The sequence below is a fragment of the Gorilla gorilla genome, chromosome 6 (genome assembly GCF_029281585.2).
Source record: "Gorilla gorilla gorilla isolate KB3781 chromosome 6, NHGRI_mGorGor1-v2.1_pri, whole genome shotgun sequence".
Taxonomy (NCBI): Eukaryota; Metazoa; Chordata; class Mammalia; order Primates; family Hominidae; genus Gorilla; species Gorilla gorilla.
Genome location: NC_073230.2, coordinates 13,024,067 through 13,040,145, shown reverse-complemented (window position 1 = coordinate 13,040,145; position 16,079 = coordinate 13,024,067). Strand labels below are relative to the sequence as shown.

Sequence of the window (16,079 nt, the reverse complement as noted above, 5' to 3'; positions counted from 1 at the left end):
GCAGCCCTCCCAGTTGCGTCATCAGCAGCCAATCAGCGCTTCCTCTGCTGCCGACGGCGGGGAGGATGCGGGGTAACCGGGGGCTCCGGCCTGCAGTGACTGTCTGCCCGCGGGACGCCCCGCGTGTCCCAAATTCCGTCGCCATCACTGCCTTCCCAGCCATCACCGCCTTTCCAGCGCACAATGACTGGGCGCCAGGTCCCTCCGCTCCAGGCTGCGCCTTAACTGCTCCTCCCCTCAGTCTTCGCGCAGCTGCTATCCTTAGGGGCACCTGGGAGTGAATGAAGCTGCACGAGGTCCGCGAGCCTCTGCCCAGCCCCTGTCCCTGCAGCCTAGGATGCAAAGGGAGGCTCAGAACCCAGGTCGCCCTGACTGTGGCCTTGGGAAAGTGTGGAAACAGTCCTCAGCCTCTGATATGCCAGATATCCCCAGGGCTGCTGGTTCCGATGTAGGCACCTGCCCAGGGTCTGCACGCTTGGCCCGGTCCATCCTACCACGGCCGCCCCCTGAGGGGCCCAGGGCAGCATCTCCCAGCCCCAGGGGCACCCCAACCTGCTGTGTCTGGGGACGTGGAAGGCCCGGATCCTCGCAGTGTGGGGCGGAGCTGCCCCTACCACCAAGTCCCCTAGTCGAAGGGCACATGTCAACTAGAGGATAATGTGGGGTCTCCTGGTTTGAGTGTTCCCTGGGCTGCGCCTTCCCAACATCCAGCGTGCCACCCCCAGACACCCCCGAGGCCCCCCGCATGGTGAACGTAGCCTACGAGGAGCCACAGCCACTTCTCACCACAGAACTCCTCCTAATGGCTCTGGGGGTCCCATGGGCCACAGTCCACCCCCTCCCAGCGCCCCATCCCCCGCTTAAGGAGGTGTGCTGGGCCCACAAGCTCCGGAGCACCCACTGGAGCCACGGCCTCCCTCCCACTGCACACTCCCAGCACCGAGCTGGGGAGCCAGGGCGCCTACCTGTCCCGCCAGCCCTCCCACCCACCTCAGCCCCAAGACACACACAGGCCGGCCTGGGGCTGCAGACTGAGTTATTTTATTTCGCTATTTCCAGTTTGAAGCTACTATCATGGGCGTTTAGAGTTATACAAATGACACTTACAAAAAATAAAAGACCAAGACACCCAGAGTGAGATGCATGTTGGGGACGGGGGAGGCTGGCAGCAGGGGGGCCCCGGCGGCTCACCCCAGGGCTCCCGGAGGGGGCGACGCCTGGCTTCATCCACCCAGGAGGCCCAGGGAGCACCAATCACAGCAGGGGCTCTGGCCCAGGTGTCGGCAGCCCAGGCCCAGAGCTGGGGCTGGACGGGAAGGACGGAAAGAGGGGGCTGAGATGCACCCCCTGGGGGAGGGTGCTGAGACGCCCCCCGCCAGATCACTCGCTACTACAGCCAGGCTTGCCTGGGACGCCTCCAGCAATAATATTTCATTAAAAAAAATACTGATTTGGTCATTTTCTGCTTCCAGTCAGGCTAGGGTGAAAGGAAAGAGACAGGAGGAAGACGGCCCCCACACCCCTACCCGCCCCACCACCACCTTGGCAGAACGTGCAGCGGGCAGACCCTGTGGCCGTCACGCCCTGCCGCTCCGGGGAAGGGAGCCAGGCTGAGCCTCTGCCACGTGGGAGAGGGGCTGTTTCCAGCCACCACCCAAAAAAACACCAAGGGTCAGTCCTAGCCCACCCGACAGCTTCCCTTCCCAAGCAGGGGTTTCAGGGACAGTGCACCAGGGAGGGCCACTGATAGGCTTGGGACATGTGCCCAGCTCCTGGGGGGCTGGGAGGAGGTGGCTGGGAGAGGCAAAAGATTCCAGTTACACTACACGCCCAGGGCTCCCAGCCCCCAACCGTCCCTTAGCCGCTTCCAGAGAAATAAGGCTCAGAGCCGTCTGAGGTCAGAAGAAAGAGGTGCCAGACTCACCCCGTGGCAGACAAGAAGGCAGGGGCATCTGAAATCCCTCCCAGGGCCAGGCCGCAGCCGCTGACCTGAGGGGAGTAGGGAACCCGGGCGGAGGGGAGAGTGGGGAGTCCACAGGGGCGACAGGTGGGGGCACCGTTTTCTCTGGGGTTTCCAGTTTGAAAGGCAAGGGGGCTTGCCTCCCGCCCTGGAGCCCACCTGGAGGAGAAGGGGTTAGCAGGGAGGGTTGGCAGGAGCCGCCACGTGGGCAGGGGCGGGGAAGGGCGGGCCGACCCTAGTACTCCCAGAGCGAGGCAGGGTCCACGGTTTCCGCCGAGGCCTTCAGGACGCCTGCGTGGTCGCCCTTCAGGTAGCGCCCGCCCACCTTGATGGCCACCTTGTTGTAGTCGCAGAATTCGAAGAAGAAGTCCACAGGAGTGTCGCCGCTGCTGGTGACCGCGGAGTCACTGCCCACCGTCCAGTATTTGCCTGTGGAGTCTGCGGAGGGGACTTTATCAAGTGGGGCCCAAAGCCTGGCTCCCCACCCCCACCCTGGGCAGCGGAGGGTGGGCACGGGTGTTCCCAAGGGTGACGCCCCACCCTCTAGTCCCGGCTCCGGAATGAGCCAGGATCCCTATGGCCCGCACGTCCTCCTGTCCGTGATGGACACATGAACAAGGGTCCTAGAACGTGTTCTGCTCGGCCGCAGTGGCTCATGCCTGTAATCCCAGCACTTTGGGAGGCTGAGGTGGGCGGATCACTTGAGGTCAGGAGTTCGAGCCAGCCTGGCCAACATAGTGAAGCTCCGTCTCTACTAAAAATACAAAAAAATTAGCCGGGTGTGGTGGCGCACACCTATAAACCCAGCACTGTGGGAGGCTGAGGTGGGCGGATCACTTGAGGCCACGAATTCAAGACCAGCCTGGCCAACATGGTGAAACCCGTCTCTATGAAAAATACAAAAAAATTAGCCAGGCATGGTGGGTCCCACACATAGTCCCAGCTACTCGGGAGGCTGAGGCAGGAGAATCACTTGCACCCAGGAGGCAGAGGTTGCAGAGAGCCAACATCACACCATTGCACTCCAGACTGGGTGACAGAACAAGACTCTGTCTCAAAATAAATAAATAATAAATTTTAAAAATATAAAAATTAGCCAGGTGTGGTGGCACACACCTGTAATCCCAGCTACTTGGGAGGCTGAGGCAGGAGAATCACTTGAACCCAGGAGGCAGAGGTTGCAGTGAGCCGAGATAACGCCACTGCACTCCAGCCAGGGTGAGGGAGTGAGTCTCAAAAAAACAAACAAAAAAACCATGTTCTGAATTGTAACAGGTACCTCTGGATTGTTGGGGGTCCTCCTGGGAAGGGGCTCCAGTCCCATAACCGAGGCGCGTCCTCCCCTGCACACCCTTTCCACAACCTCCCCACCCCCGCTCTCCTCTCCTTCCCGGCTCTCCCCTCCCCTGCTCTCCTCCCTCCCCTTCCCTGCTCTCCTTCCCCTCCCTGCTCTCCCCTCCACACACCTCTCTGTCAGGTGTGCAAGGTAAGTCCCCCCAACCACACAGACAAGAGGGAAAGGGGCTGCTTGCATCCCAGAGCCCCTGGTGGCCATCGGACACCTGTCCCTTTAGAGCCCAGAATGGCCCTGAGCCAAGCCAGGGTCCAGTGTGGATGCAGAGGGCGCTCCCCGCAGCACTGACCACAGCCCCGACCGAGGGGTTCCCTGCCCAGCAGCTGCCCGCAGGAGAACCTGCCTTTGATGTTGTAGGCGCCATCGTTGAACTCCAGCTGGAAGACGTCATAGCTGGAGCGGTTGGCGTCCAGGGTGCCCGTGACCTTGCGGCAGCCGATGAAGCCGTGCTCCCCGCGGAACACGATGATGGGACGGTTGATGAGCTTCATGAGGAAGAGCTCTGAGTCCCCTGTCCCAGAAAGAGGGGAGTCAGTGAGCCTCCTGGCAGGGAGTGGGGTGGAGGCTGGGGTAACCAGAGAGGGAGGGCCAGGAGCTGGGGTCACACAGCAGTCAGCCCCAGGGTAGGACAGTGCGGGGCCAGTCCAGGGGGATGCCCAGCACAGAGCAGGCCTTGGCTGGGGCTATCACGTGACCACGGCATGGCCAGACCCTCCAGGACTCCAGGACGGCTCCAGGGAACTGGAGCTTTGGTGTTACCTGCTGTCTCCACCGAGGCGGCCAGCTGCCCATTCTTCTTGGAGGTCACAAACTTGCCATTGGACGCCCTCAGTGTGATGCGCCGGTCACGCCACTCGATGTCAAAGTAGCAGCTGGCATTCCTGGGGGATGGCGGGACAGGGTCAGGCGGGGTAGCCCAGGCAAGGTGGTGGGGGCGGTGACAGGTGGGAGCGAGGCACTCACTTGCTGGAGGCGGTGCACTGCACGCCCCCGGTGGCCGTCAGCGTCCAGTACTTGCCCGTGTGGGTACGGAAGGCACACTTTTTGGTGTCGCGGTCGATCTCCAGCTGGAAGGTCTCCTGGTCGGTCTCCTCGTCCTGATTGGCAGACAGGTCCATACCTGCAGAGAGGAGGCCTTGGGCTGGTACTGGGGCCCCACGCCCCCTAGTTCTGGCAGACCACAGCCCTGAACTCACAGAACTACACACGCAAGGTAACACCACGGGGTGGGGTGGGCGGCCGAGTCCCCACAGTGGCACACATGAGAGGCAGCAGAGAGCACCCAGGAACGCAGGCAGGGCCGGTCAGATGCCAAGGCAAGCTACATCTGTTTCCACATGACTTTCCCCAGTTAGAGAAATAATAGGGGCCAGGGATAGGGGCTCACGCCTGTGATTGCAACACTTTGGGAGGCCAAGGCAGGAGGATTGCTTGAGTGTAGGAGTTTGAGACCAGCCTGGGCAACATAGCAAGACCCCCACCCCACCCCCGTCTCTACAAATTACTTTTTTTAATTAGCTGGGAGTGGTGGTGCAAACCTGTGGTCCCAGCTACTTGGGAGGCTGAGGCAGGAGGATCGCTGAGGCAGGAGGCTGAGGCTGCAGTGAGCCGTGATTGCATCACTGCACTCTAGCCTGGGTGACAGAGTGAGACCCTGTCTCAAAAAAACAAAAAGAATCAAGAAACCAACTGCACAAAAGACACATTCTTGAGCCAATCAGGAGGGTCTTAACGTGGCCCAGAATTAGATGTTAAGCATTGATTACTGTTGATCACGTTGTGGTTACATAAGAAAATGGCCTCGTTTTTTTAGAAACACAGATGGAAGTATTTTGGGATGAAATGCCCTGATGTCAGGGATTTGCTTCAGATACAACCAAAAATGGTATACAAAAGGACAAATAGGGCTGCAGCACAGCGGAACAGCGCATCTTGGGGGGCCGTGTCTGGGGGTTCATGCTATTGTTCCTGCTTCTATGTAAAAGTTAAAATAAAACACAATGGTACATGTTCCTTTCCTTTAGAAAACGTATAAAAGGGCCGGGTGCGGTGGCTCATATCTCCTGCAATCCCAGCACTTTGGGAGGCCAAGTCAGGAGGATCATTTGAGACCAGGAGTTCAAGACCAGCCTGGACAACTTAGCAAGACCCTACTTCTTAAAAATAAAAAAAAGGGCCGGGTACAGTGGCTCACGCCTGTAATCCCCGCACTTTGGGAGGCCAAGGCAGGCGGCTCACCCGAGGTCAGGAGTTTGAGACCAGCCTGACCAACATGGAGTCACCCCGTCTCTACTAAAAATACAAAATTGCCTGAGGCTGAGGCAGGAGAATCACTTGAACCTGGGAGGCGGAGATGGCAGTGAGCCAAGATCACTCCAGCCTGGGCAACAAGAGTGAAATTCCGCCTCAAAAAAAAAAAAATTTTTTTTTTAAACCCTGTCTCTAAAACAAACAAAAAAAAGGAAACTATGAAGTCCTACACGTCCCCTTCCCACCCCACTGCAGAACACCCCTGTGTTGGCAAATACATCTTTCTTTCTTTTTGATTCAGGGTCTTGCTCTGTTGCCCAGGTTGGAGTGCAGTGGCACAATCATAGCTCACTGTAGCCAACTTCCTGGGCTCAAGTGATCCTCCCACCTCAGCCTCCCAAATAGCTGAGACTACAGGCACACACCACCACATCAAGTTAATTTTTTTTTCTATTTGGTACAGACAGGATCTGGCTATGTTGCCTAGGATGGTCTTGAACTCCTGGCCTCACATGATCCTCCTAACTCAGCCTCCCAAAGTGCTGAGGTTACAGACACGAGCCACCATGTGCCCAGCCAGTGAACCCACAACTTTCTAGCTGTTTTTTTCTTATACATAAGAAACATGCGGGTTGCCGCGGCGGCTCACGCCTGTAATCCCAGCACTTTGGGAAGCTGAGGTGGGTGGATCACCTGAGGTCATGAGTTCAAGACCAGCCTTGCCAACATGGTGAAACCCCGCCTCTACTAAAAATACAAAAATTAGCTGGGCATGGTGGGGCACGCCTGTAATCCCAGCTACTTGGAAGTCTGAGGCAGGAGAATCACTTGAACCTGGGAGGCAGAGGTTGCAGTGAGCCGAGATTGCACCACTGCACTCCAGCCTGGGCGACAGAGCAAGACTCCACCTCAAAAAAAAAAAAAAAAAAAAAAAAGGAAGAAAGAAAGAAACATGCACAGATGTCCTCTGTCTCTGGATTTGCATACCGTTTTCTGTATGGCATCTTTACATGATTCCATGTCCCTAAAAAGTAGAATGGGACTGGCCGGGCGCAGTAGCCCACGCCTGTAATCCCAGCACTTTGGGAGGCCGAGGCGGGCAGATCATGAGGTCAGGAGTTTGAGACCAGCCTGGCCAACATGGTGAAACCTCATCTCTACTAAAAATACAAAAAAAAGGACCAGGCATGGTGGCTCATGCCTGTAATCCCAGCACTTTGGGAGGCCGAGGCAGGCGGATCACGAGGTCAGGAGATCGAGATCATCCTAACACGGTGAAACCCGTCTCTATTAATAATACAAAAAAAAAAAAATTAGCCGGGCGTGGTGGCGGGCGCCTGTAGTCCCCGCTACTCGGGAGGCTGAGGCAGGAGAATGACGTGAACCTGGGAGGTGGAGCTTGCAGTGAGCAGAGATCGCGCCACTGCACTCCAGCATGAGTGACAATGCGAGACTCTGTCTCAAAAAAAAAAAATAGCTGGGTGTGGTGCCGGGCGCCTGTAGTCCCAGCTGCTCGGGAGGCTGACGCAGGAGAATTGCTTGAACCCAGGAGGCGGAGGCTGCAGTGAGCTGAGATCCGCCACCGCACTCCAGCCTGGGCGACAGAGCGAGACTCCGTCTCAGAATAGGACCCCAGGGATCTCTATCATCGGGAAACTTAAGGTGGCTTTCGGGTTTTGCTCCCCTAAGCTATAGCGCAGCTGCTATTCTTTTTTTGAGAAAGAGAGTCTCGCTGTGTCTCCCGGGCTGGAGTGCAATGGCACGATCTCGCCTCACTGAAACCTCTGCCTCCTGGGTTCAAGTGATTCTCCTGCCTCAGCCTCCTGAGTAGCTGGGATTACAGGCACCCACCACTATGCCCGGCTAATTTTTTTGTATTTTTAGTAGAGACGGAGTTTCATTATGTTGGCCAGGCCGGTCTCAAACTCCTGACCTCAGGTGATCCACCCACCTCAGCCTCCCAAAGTGCTGGGATTACAGGTATGAGCCACTGCGCCCGGCCCACAATTGCTATTCATTATAACTACATCGCTTTGCATATCCACATGGATTCCTCCAGCTAAAACCTGGAGGTGGGATGTTTGGCTCCAGCAGCACAAATTCACATTCCCCACGCGCTCTGGATTCTAAGAACTGCAGCAGCAGAGGCGTCTGCCGGGCTCTGTATGGGTGCCTGGCTCAGAGCTGGAGAGTGTCTTTGTTTGGGCACCTTGATGCTGCAGGGACCTCAGCGGTGGGTGGCAGGCAGCACCCACAGGGGAGGGAGGCTGGTGGGTGGTAGAACCCACACCCAGAGGACACATCCTCAATTCCATTTTTTTTTTAGAGATAGGGTCTTGCTCTGTTGCCCAGGCTGGAATGCAAGTGGCCCAAGCATGGCTCTCTACAGCATCCACCTCCTGGGCTCAAAGGATCCTCTTGCCTCAGTCTCCCCAGTAGGTGGGACCACAGGCACTCACCACTACGCCTGGCTAACTTTAACATTATTTTGTAGAGATGGGGGTGGCTCGCTATGTTGCGCAAACTCCTGGACTCAAGCAGTCCTCCCACCTTTGCCTCCCAAAGTGCTGGGATTACAGGGGTAAGTCACCACGCCCGGCCTCCCCATCCTGTTCCATCCTGACCCAACCATGCATCCCCACATCCGCTCCACAGGTGGGGATCTTCATCCCACTTCACAAAGAGGGAGACTGAGGCTGGTGGTGGCATGTCCTTGCCTAAGGTCACACAGCAAGAGAAAGTAAGGGTCTGGCTGGCTCTCTGGACAGGAGGTGGGTGGCCCTCTTGCCACGCCCTTTCCCTGCCCCACCCTCTTGTCTATGGGTCCCCGGCCCCGCCCCTTCTTGGAATCCCTTGGGCTCCACCCCCAAGGTTCCCTGGGCCCCCTTAAGCCGGTAGCCCACCCCCTGCCCTCCGCCGAGCATCCACTGCCTGGGACTCCACTGGGTGGGCTGGCTCAGCCACCACACCCCAGCCAAGCACGGGAGGAGGATAAGGTGAGCAGGGGCTGGGTCCCCAGGGTGCCGGGACCATCCTAAGGCCACACCCCAGGGAACACAACCAGGGCTGGGGCCTCTGCTCACTCAGCCCTCCACCAGCCAAGAGGCCCTGCAAAGGTCTGGCCCGCCCCACCCCCACTGCACAGAAGCCGCAGGGCTGCAGGGAGCCGTCAGGCCAGCCACACCCGCACAGCTGCCCTCACCGCCCCCTCATTCTGCTCAGAAGGGCCTGCATGTCTACCTACAGGCAGGGGCCGCACCCTGGGCCCTGGTCTGTGCCGGCCACAGAGCACCACCTGTCCAATGCGCCGGGGCTCCGCTGAAGCCCCGCTGATCGGAGGGAAGTTAGGGACCAGGTAAGAGGACAGCCTCCTGCAGGCCCACCCCAGCAGCAGAAAAAAACAGAGGGCATTAGGGACTCCAGGTTCCCCAGAAAGAGGGGCAAAAGGAGAAGGGGGGACAGTGGAACAGAAACCACATTAGCACAGCCTCGTCCTAGGGTTTACAGGGCTCGTCCTCACACAGCCTTGCAAATAAGCAGCGCGCTTACCAGCCCGCCTGGAACAAATGCAGGAAGCCGGGAGGCTCCTTCTCAATGAGACTTCCAATGGCTGCACAGGGCTTAACTGGCGGCAGCCACGGGGCCACGTGTGAATGCACATCGGCCTTAATCCTCCTGGCAACTCCATGAAATTTACACTAACCTCATCCCCCAAGCCAGAGAAGAAAGGGAGCTTCCCAGCCATTCCTGGGCCCAGGGCCACACAACTGCCGCCATCTGTACCACGACTCAGTCCCCACCAGCCTGTTGCGTTCAATCCTGGAACTGGTTTGATGCAAAGGTTTAGGCCAGCCAGTGAGGCACCCACCGCGGGGGGCCAGGCAGCCTTGGGTGAGTGCCTTCCCTGCAACCTTCCTCAGTTTCCCCACCTGTCAAAAGGGCCCAGCCTCTCCACTCCGCCAGGATATTGAAAGGATTTAGGGGCCTGGTGCCAAGTAGACATCAGGCCCCACCCCAGCAGGGAGGGATAGGGGAAAGGGGAGTCGTCCCCCCAGTAGAACAGGGCCCCTCCTGGCTCCAAGGCCCTCGCTTGGCCTTGGAGTCTCTAATTAGAGCTTTGTTACTATGGGAACAGTGTTTTCTTCAGGATTTTTCTTTTCATCAACAGAGGCACAGAAATCCTGAGTCACAGGCCCACAGAAGCCCCCGGGAGCCAGGAGATTGAGAGTCTCCTGTGCCGGGCCCACGGGTACCTCTCCCTCCTCCTTCCAGAGAGGTCTAGCCCTGCCTGTCCTCCCCTCACAGTGGCCTTCCCTGTTTCCAGCCTTTGAGCCATCCTCTCTCTTTTTTTTTTTAACTTTTTTCTTTTAATTATTTTAATTAGTTTTTTGTTTGTTTGCTTTGTTTGTTTTTTATTTTTATTTTTTTTGAGATGGAGTTTCACTATTGTTGCCCAGGCTGGGGTGCAATGGTGCGATCTCGGCTCACTGCAACTTCCGCCTCCCGGGTTCAAGGGATTCTCCTGCCTCAGCCTCCAGAGTAGCTGGGATTACAGGCATGCGCCACCACGCCCGGCTAATTTTTGTGTTTTTAGTAGAGATGGGGTTTCTCCATGTTGGTCAGACTGGTCTCAAACTCCCGACCTCCAGGTGATCCACCCGCCTCGGACTCCCAAAGTGCTGGCATTACAGGCGTGAGCCACCGCACCAGGCCAAAAATTTTTTTTTTTTTTTTTTTTTTTTTTTTTTTTTTTGAGACGGAGTCTTGCTTTGTCGCCCAGGCTGGAGTGCAGTGGCACGATCTCGGCTCACTGCAGCCTCAAACTCCCCGGCTCAAGTGATCCTCCCATCTAAGCCTCCTGAGTAGCTGGGACGACAGGCGTGCATCACCATGCCTGTCTAATTTTTTGTATTTTTTGTAGACAGACGTTTTGCCATGTTTTCCAGGCTGTCCTTGAACTCCTGGGCTGAAGCCACCTTCCCTCCTTGGCCTCCCAAAGTGCTTGGATTACAGGCGAGAGCCAGTGTGCCTGGCCTTCTGAACCATTCTGTCTGTGGTGGCTCAGAGGGGCACCCCCTGGTTGCCTTACACCCTCCAGTCCCCATCACCACCCCCAGGCCTTAACAGTCCCCAGATGCCCCTGGCTTGTTCAAAACAGGCACTCCCCTCCATCTCATTTAGGGGAGGGGGCCTGGAATGTTCTATGGCTTCACCTTACCACCCCGCTTTCCAGTGAATTCCTGCAACTACTTGGCCATTTCAAATGCCTCTGCATCCTTATACAAGCTATTCCCTGGGCTCAGAATGCCCTGCGCCTCGTGGGGAGAACTCTTACACATCCTGCAAAGCCCAGCTTGACGAGCCCTTCCTCAGTCAGCCCTCCTCAAAGTGGCTGGGAGAGGGCATGTCCCAAGCCAGCAGGGAGGACAGGTCCTATCCCTGGCATGGAGCCCCAGATGCAAGCACAGGCTGGCGGGAGAGGATTCGAACAGATGTGAGAGAAGACAGGAAGTGTGATGAGGCATGGCCCAGGGTCGGGGCCAGGATAGGTGTGGATCCTGGGGAGCAGAGAGGAGCCTGGGGCATGGCGGGAGGACAAAGGAGCACTCACTCAGCTGACCCAGCCTCTGGTGTGAAGGGCTGAAAGCCCCTGCCCAGGGCAGCTCTGGGCCAGCCCAAGGAGGCCTGGAATGCACACTTTACAGATGGGGAAACTGAGGCTGAAGAGCAGGGTGCAGCGTTTTTCAAAGGGGAGCACCCTGCCCCCACCGGGCCCGCCCGTGCAGGCCTGCAGAGATGATTCACATCTCCCCTGCCAGCTAAGTCCGGATCCTCCCCTTCCTGGCTGGCGTTCCCCAGCATGTGTCGGAAGCAGACGCCTCCCCCTTGCCACGCAGGCCCGTCCAAAATGGCCTCTGCAGACACGCCCCCCACGCCCACCCCTGCAGACTCCAGTTCCCAAAAGCCCCCAGGGAGTTGGCTGACATAGAAACGAGATAAGGACCCCAAGATCTGAGGCCAGAGGAGCCCCAACCTCGGCCCCCAAGTACCCCCACCCCCGCGCGGTTCCACATCCCTTTCAACTCCAAGCTGAGCCATCACCACCACCTCTCCTGGCTGCAATTTCTGGTTCCTCCCACCCTATCAGCCTGAATCACACACCAGACGCCCCCAGCAAGCTTCTCAGGAGAGGGGAGTTATCTGCCCAGGCTCGCCAAAAACACCCTCAGGCTCTCTGCAACTTCCTGGCCCCCAGGGCCAAGGCCACCTACTTCTGCGACTTCTTCCCCTCGGGAGGCTGTGGCTGCAACCCCAAGGCAAGGACCATAGCCCTGCACTAAGTTCTCATCGAGGGTCCTGTGGCCCTGACCTCACAAGCTTCCTCCCAGCCACACTGGGCTTTCTCTGTACCTTCCTGCCATAAGACCTTCGCACAGGAGACACCCACAGCCTACAACGCTGGTCCACACAGCCCCCCACCCCATACCTGCCACCTTCTATTCATCCTTCAGGCCAGCTCAAATGTCCTGCTCAGAAAGGACTCAGCCATCTAATTAATAACCTGTACCCGCTGCCTTTTCCTTGACACTTCGTAATGTCCCCAAGAGAACGTGAACCCCACTGGTTCACTCATGGCTCAGCAGGTCCCCTTAGTAGGGCTCAATATCTGCTGATCAGGTGAGGAGCTCTGCCCGCCATGCGCTGTGGGAAACAGGAAAAGGGGTTTCTGGAGCCAAATGTACCCACTTCTGCATGCTGCTTCCTTGTGGTCACTTGCTGTGTGACCCATGACAAGCAGCTTCACCTCTCTGGGACTTAAGGTAGCAAACTTCAGGCACAAAATGGCCATTACCCCACCCAGGCCTCCACCCTCACCCCCACTGCCATGGGGGGTCTTTCCCCCTCCTGCAGAGCCCACAGCCAAGACGGGGGCCGTCAGGAGGGCTCCTTCCAAGAGGAGGGATGAGGACACAAACTGGGCCCCCGTCCAGCCATCTCCAAGGCCTGGGGTCCGACTTCCTATCCAGGGAAAAAGATCCCCCCACGCCCCTCCCTCCAGCGGGGCCTCTGTCTGCAAGCAAGGAACAGCTTCTCCGCCAGGAGTGGAAGAGGACGCCAAAAGGAAGAGAAACCCCCTGGGGTAGAATCTGCGAAAGAAGGGAAAGAGTGGCGCACAGGCCGGTCGCAAATAGCCGTGCCTGCAGGAGGCCCCGGAGGGGACGGATCGAGTTGCAGTCAATTGTTCCCGGCGAGCGCTCTAGGGGATGGGTTCACCAGAGGGTAGGGGCTTCCCGAGGGAGCTGGCCTGGGGTCTCCCGGCTCGCGCTGAAGCCGCCCTCGGTCGCCCGCGGAGCGGAGCTCAGCGCACCGGCCTGGAGACGCGCGCGGCGGGCGAAGGGCGGGGTGCCTGGATGGCCGCCATCCGCGCCACGCCGTTCCCGGGCCGCGGCGCGAGGAGGGAGACCGCCTCCTGGGGAACCTCGGGACCCGAGCCCTGGGCCCGGGGGCGGCGCGGGGGGCTCCTCTGCAAGGGTGAACCGCAAAAGCCGATCCCCTCCCCCGCCCCGCCGCATCTGGTTTTCCCATCTGCAGAGATGGAGCCGGACAAAGGGGGCGAGGGAGGGCCCAGTCGAGGCGACCCGCCCCCCTGCTCACAAAGGCCGCGGCCTCGAGCGCGGGGCAGACGCGGGAGGAGGGGCTGGGGGGAAGGGCTGACACCCCGCGCGCCACCCCCCCACCCCCAGCGAAGGCCGACCCCGCCCGGCAGCGGGAGGAGGTGGAGGAAGGCCGGGCAGACGGGGAGGTGGAGGCGCGCCCCGCCGGGATCAAAGGCCTGGCTAACCTCCCCCATCTCGCCCGCGAAAGGCTGCCGGTGGGGGTGGAGGCGCGCCCTTGCGGGTGGCGACCCTTGCCTCGGACCCCCGAGCTCCAGGACTGCCGGCGGGGGGAGGGGCACGAGGAGATGGGTGAGGGACTCCCACTCCGCAAGAGCTGGGACAGCCGATCCGACGGATCAGCGCGCGTGGGGAGAGCCAAGATTGGGCGGGGGCGGTTGGGAGAGTGCACGTACGGTTGCGACTCCGCGGGGCCTAGGGGAGCCCATGACCCCAGCCCGGGGTGGGAGGTGGGCAGCGGCACCCGAGGATGGGCAAAGCCCCACTGCTCGCCCCCTCCAGGCGGGGTATCCCGCGTGCCTAGCGGGGGCGCAATGGGCAGTGCTCCGGACCGCAGCGGCGCCGCGAGCGAGAAAGGGCGGGAGGCTGGAGGGGCGCGGGTGGGGTGCGCTTTGTGCACGGACCAGGAGAGGCGGGAGCAGCGTCCCCACTCACCCTGGCGCGTGGACACGTTCCTCTCGTTGGCCGCCTGCAGCACGACCTGGGCGCAGCTCTGCTCCAGAGCAAAGAGCTCGTCCTTGCCCACCTTGGTGGCCTTGCCCGCCTTGAGCGTGCCGCTGGGCCCCGACGGCGCCAGGTAACGGCCCTCGCAGTCGCGGAAGGCCACCTTGCCGGAGCGGAACTCCAGCGTGTAGCCAGTGGCCGGCTCGGGGCGCGCCACCAGGCGCCCGTCGTGGCGCAGGAAGCGGTGGTCGGCGGTCTGCACGCTGTAGCGCTGGTCCTGGAAGGCGAGGGTGATGAGCGAGTCGACGCCCCAGGGCACGTCGCGGTCCACGGCGATCTCGTCGGCCGGCCGCGCGCTCAGGTGCGCGTAGCGCTTACGGGTGACGCTGTAGATGTTGACCTGAGGGTGCATGGCGATGTGCACGCTCCACTTCTCGGCGGGGGACACCGTCTGCGCGAAGCAGGACAGGCGGTCCTCGGTGCCGCCGAAGTAGCGCCGGTGCGCCTCGGACTGCAGCGACCAGCGGCCGTCGTCGTGCGCCACGATGAGGAAACGGCAGTCGGGACCGGGCACCTCGCGCTCGCAGGTCACGTTGCCGTCCTTGTCCGCCGCCAGGTAGCGGCCCAGGTGGCTGCGCAGGCACACGGCCGCGCTGCCCGCCTCGTCAGGGGGCTGCTCCAGCGTCCAGATCTGCTTCTTCTTCAGGCTGCTGGCGGACGCGTTCACCTTGAACCCGAACGCCTCGGCCGTCAGGTACTTGTTGCCGCAGTTGATGAGGCCGAACTGGATCTGCACCGCCTCGGCGGTGCCGTTGGCCGTCATGGTGGCAGTAGGCGAGAGGCCGCTGCGGGTCCCCGCGGCGGCGCCCCTGCTCCTTTGTTCGGCGGCCGCGGTCCGCACGCACCCTCCGCAGCGCTCCACAAAGCCCAGCTAGCGGCGCCCCATACACTTTATAGGCGAGGTGACGTCAGCGCCACCAGGCCACGCCCCCTGCCCCGCCCCTGGCTCCGCACGGGAGGGGCCCCGGGCTGAGGGACCCGGCGCTGCGGCCCCCGCTGCTGCCCCGCCGGTGCTCTCACCCCACCGGTGTCCTCGCCGCACCCAGCAGCGCCGCCGCCTGAGGACATCACCCCTCACAACCCCGGCTCCCCGCGCCAGCCACCTAACCCCCCCGGATGTCCCCCACCTCGGACACCCCGACCCCAAGCCTCGCTAGGAGCAAGGACGAGCCAGGTTTGAGGTCACGATGGAGACTGCAGAGTCCACGGTGCAGATCGGTACTGGGCGGAGGTGGGGGTCTGAGGGCTGCCTGGAGGAGGTGGCCTTGGAGCACATAGCCTTACAGAAGCCCAGAGGCAGACGAGGGAAGGAGGCTGGGAGCTGACAGCGCGGTGGGGACCCGGTGAGGCCAGGGCCTAGGACCCGCAGACCCCAGCACGCCCAACTAGGTTGTCTCCGAGGCCCTGCAGCCTGGCCCTCATATGCAGAGATGTGGTTCCTTGAGGCTTCAGCCCCACAGCCGCTGCCCTGAAGACCACCAGGACCCCTCCGTGTGGCCCAGGCACCCGCCTCGGGTGGCCCAAATAGGTCTCCGGGAGAGTGGCTGAGTCAGTGGCCGACATTCCCAATGCTGGCGATGCCAGGGTTCAGGTCCCACCTGGTGGTGAGTGGGCAGGACAGGAATTGGTGTTCTCGTTTTTTGACACGGATCACAGAGGTCCAGCAACTGTGAGCCAGACCAGCCCAGGTCTCTGGTTCCCAGGCCAGTGTCCCTTCCCCTCCCAAGCCCCAATTTCATGGGACTCTGAGCTGGTCACACAGGAGGGACGTGGTGCTGGCTACAGCACCCCCATCCTCAGAATCCCAACCCTCCATCCTCCTCCCCCAAAGGGGACATTCCCTACAGACACCACCTCCCACGCCCTCACCCACCCACTCTAGGGACACTTCCCTTTTCTGAGCCTCACCGAAGGCTGAGGCTTTTCCTGGACATTCCCCACATGCCAAAAGGCCCCTGGAATGCCAGCATGACCACAGGCTGCCCACAAGGTCTCAGGCCGGGCACTGAGATAACTCCGGGCCCTCAGACGGCTCGCTGATAAACTGGGATTGCTGGGGCTGGTCCGAGCCTGTGTCTGCCCCAGGCAATCCCAGCCAGGGGCTTTCAGTGAGCGG

The 16,079-nt window shown here is 60.2% G+C and overlaps 1 protein-coding gene across 1 annotated transcript; it reads right to left on the bottom strand.

Annotated features, from left to right (window-relative positions):
• Positions 1-1,025: 1,025 nt before the first annotated feature.
• Positions 1,026-14,865, bottom strand: FSCN1 (fascin actin-bundling protein 1). Its single transcript, XM_004045067.5, has 5 exons — positions 13,895-14,865; positions 4,278-4,434; positions 4,074-4,195; positions 3,658-3,825; positions 1,026-2,398 (listed from the first exon to the last, which is right to left on the bottom strand). The coding sequence occupies exons 1-5, from the start codon at positions 14,724-14,726 to the stop codon at positions 2,196-2,198; spliced, it is 1,482 nt and encodes a 493-aa protein (XP_004045115.1). The 5' UTR covers positions 14,727-14,865; the 3' UTR covers positions 1,026-2,195.
• Positions 14,866-16,079: the final 1,214 nt, after the last annotated feature.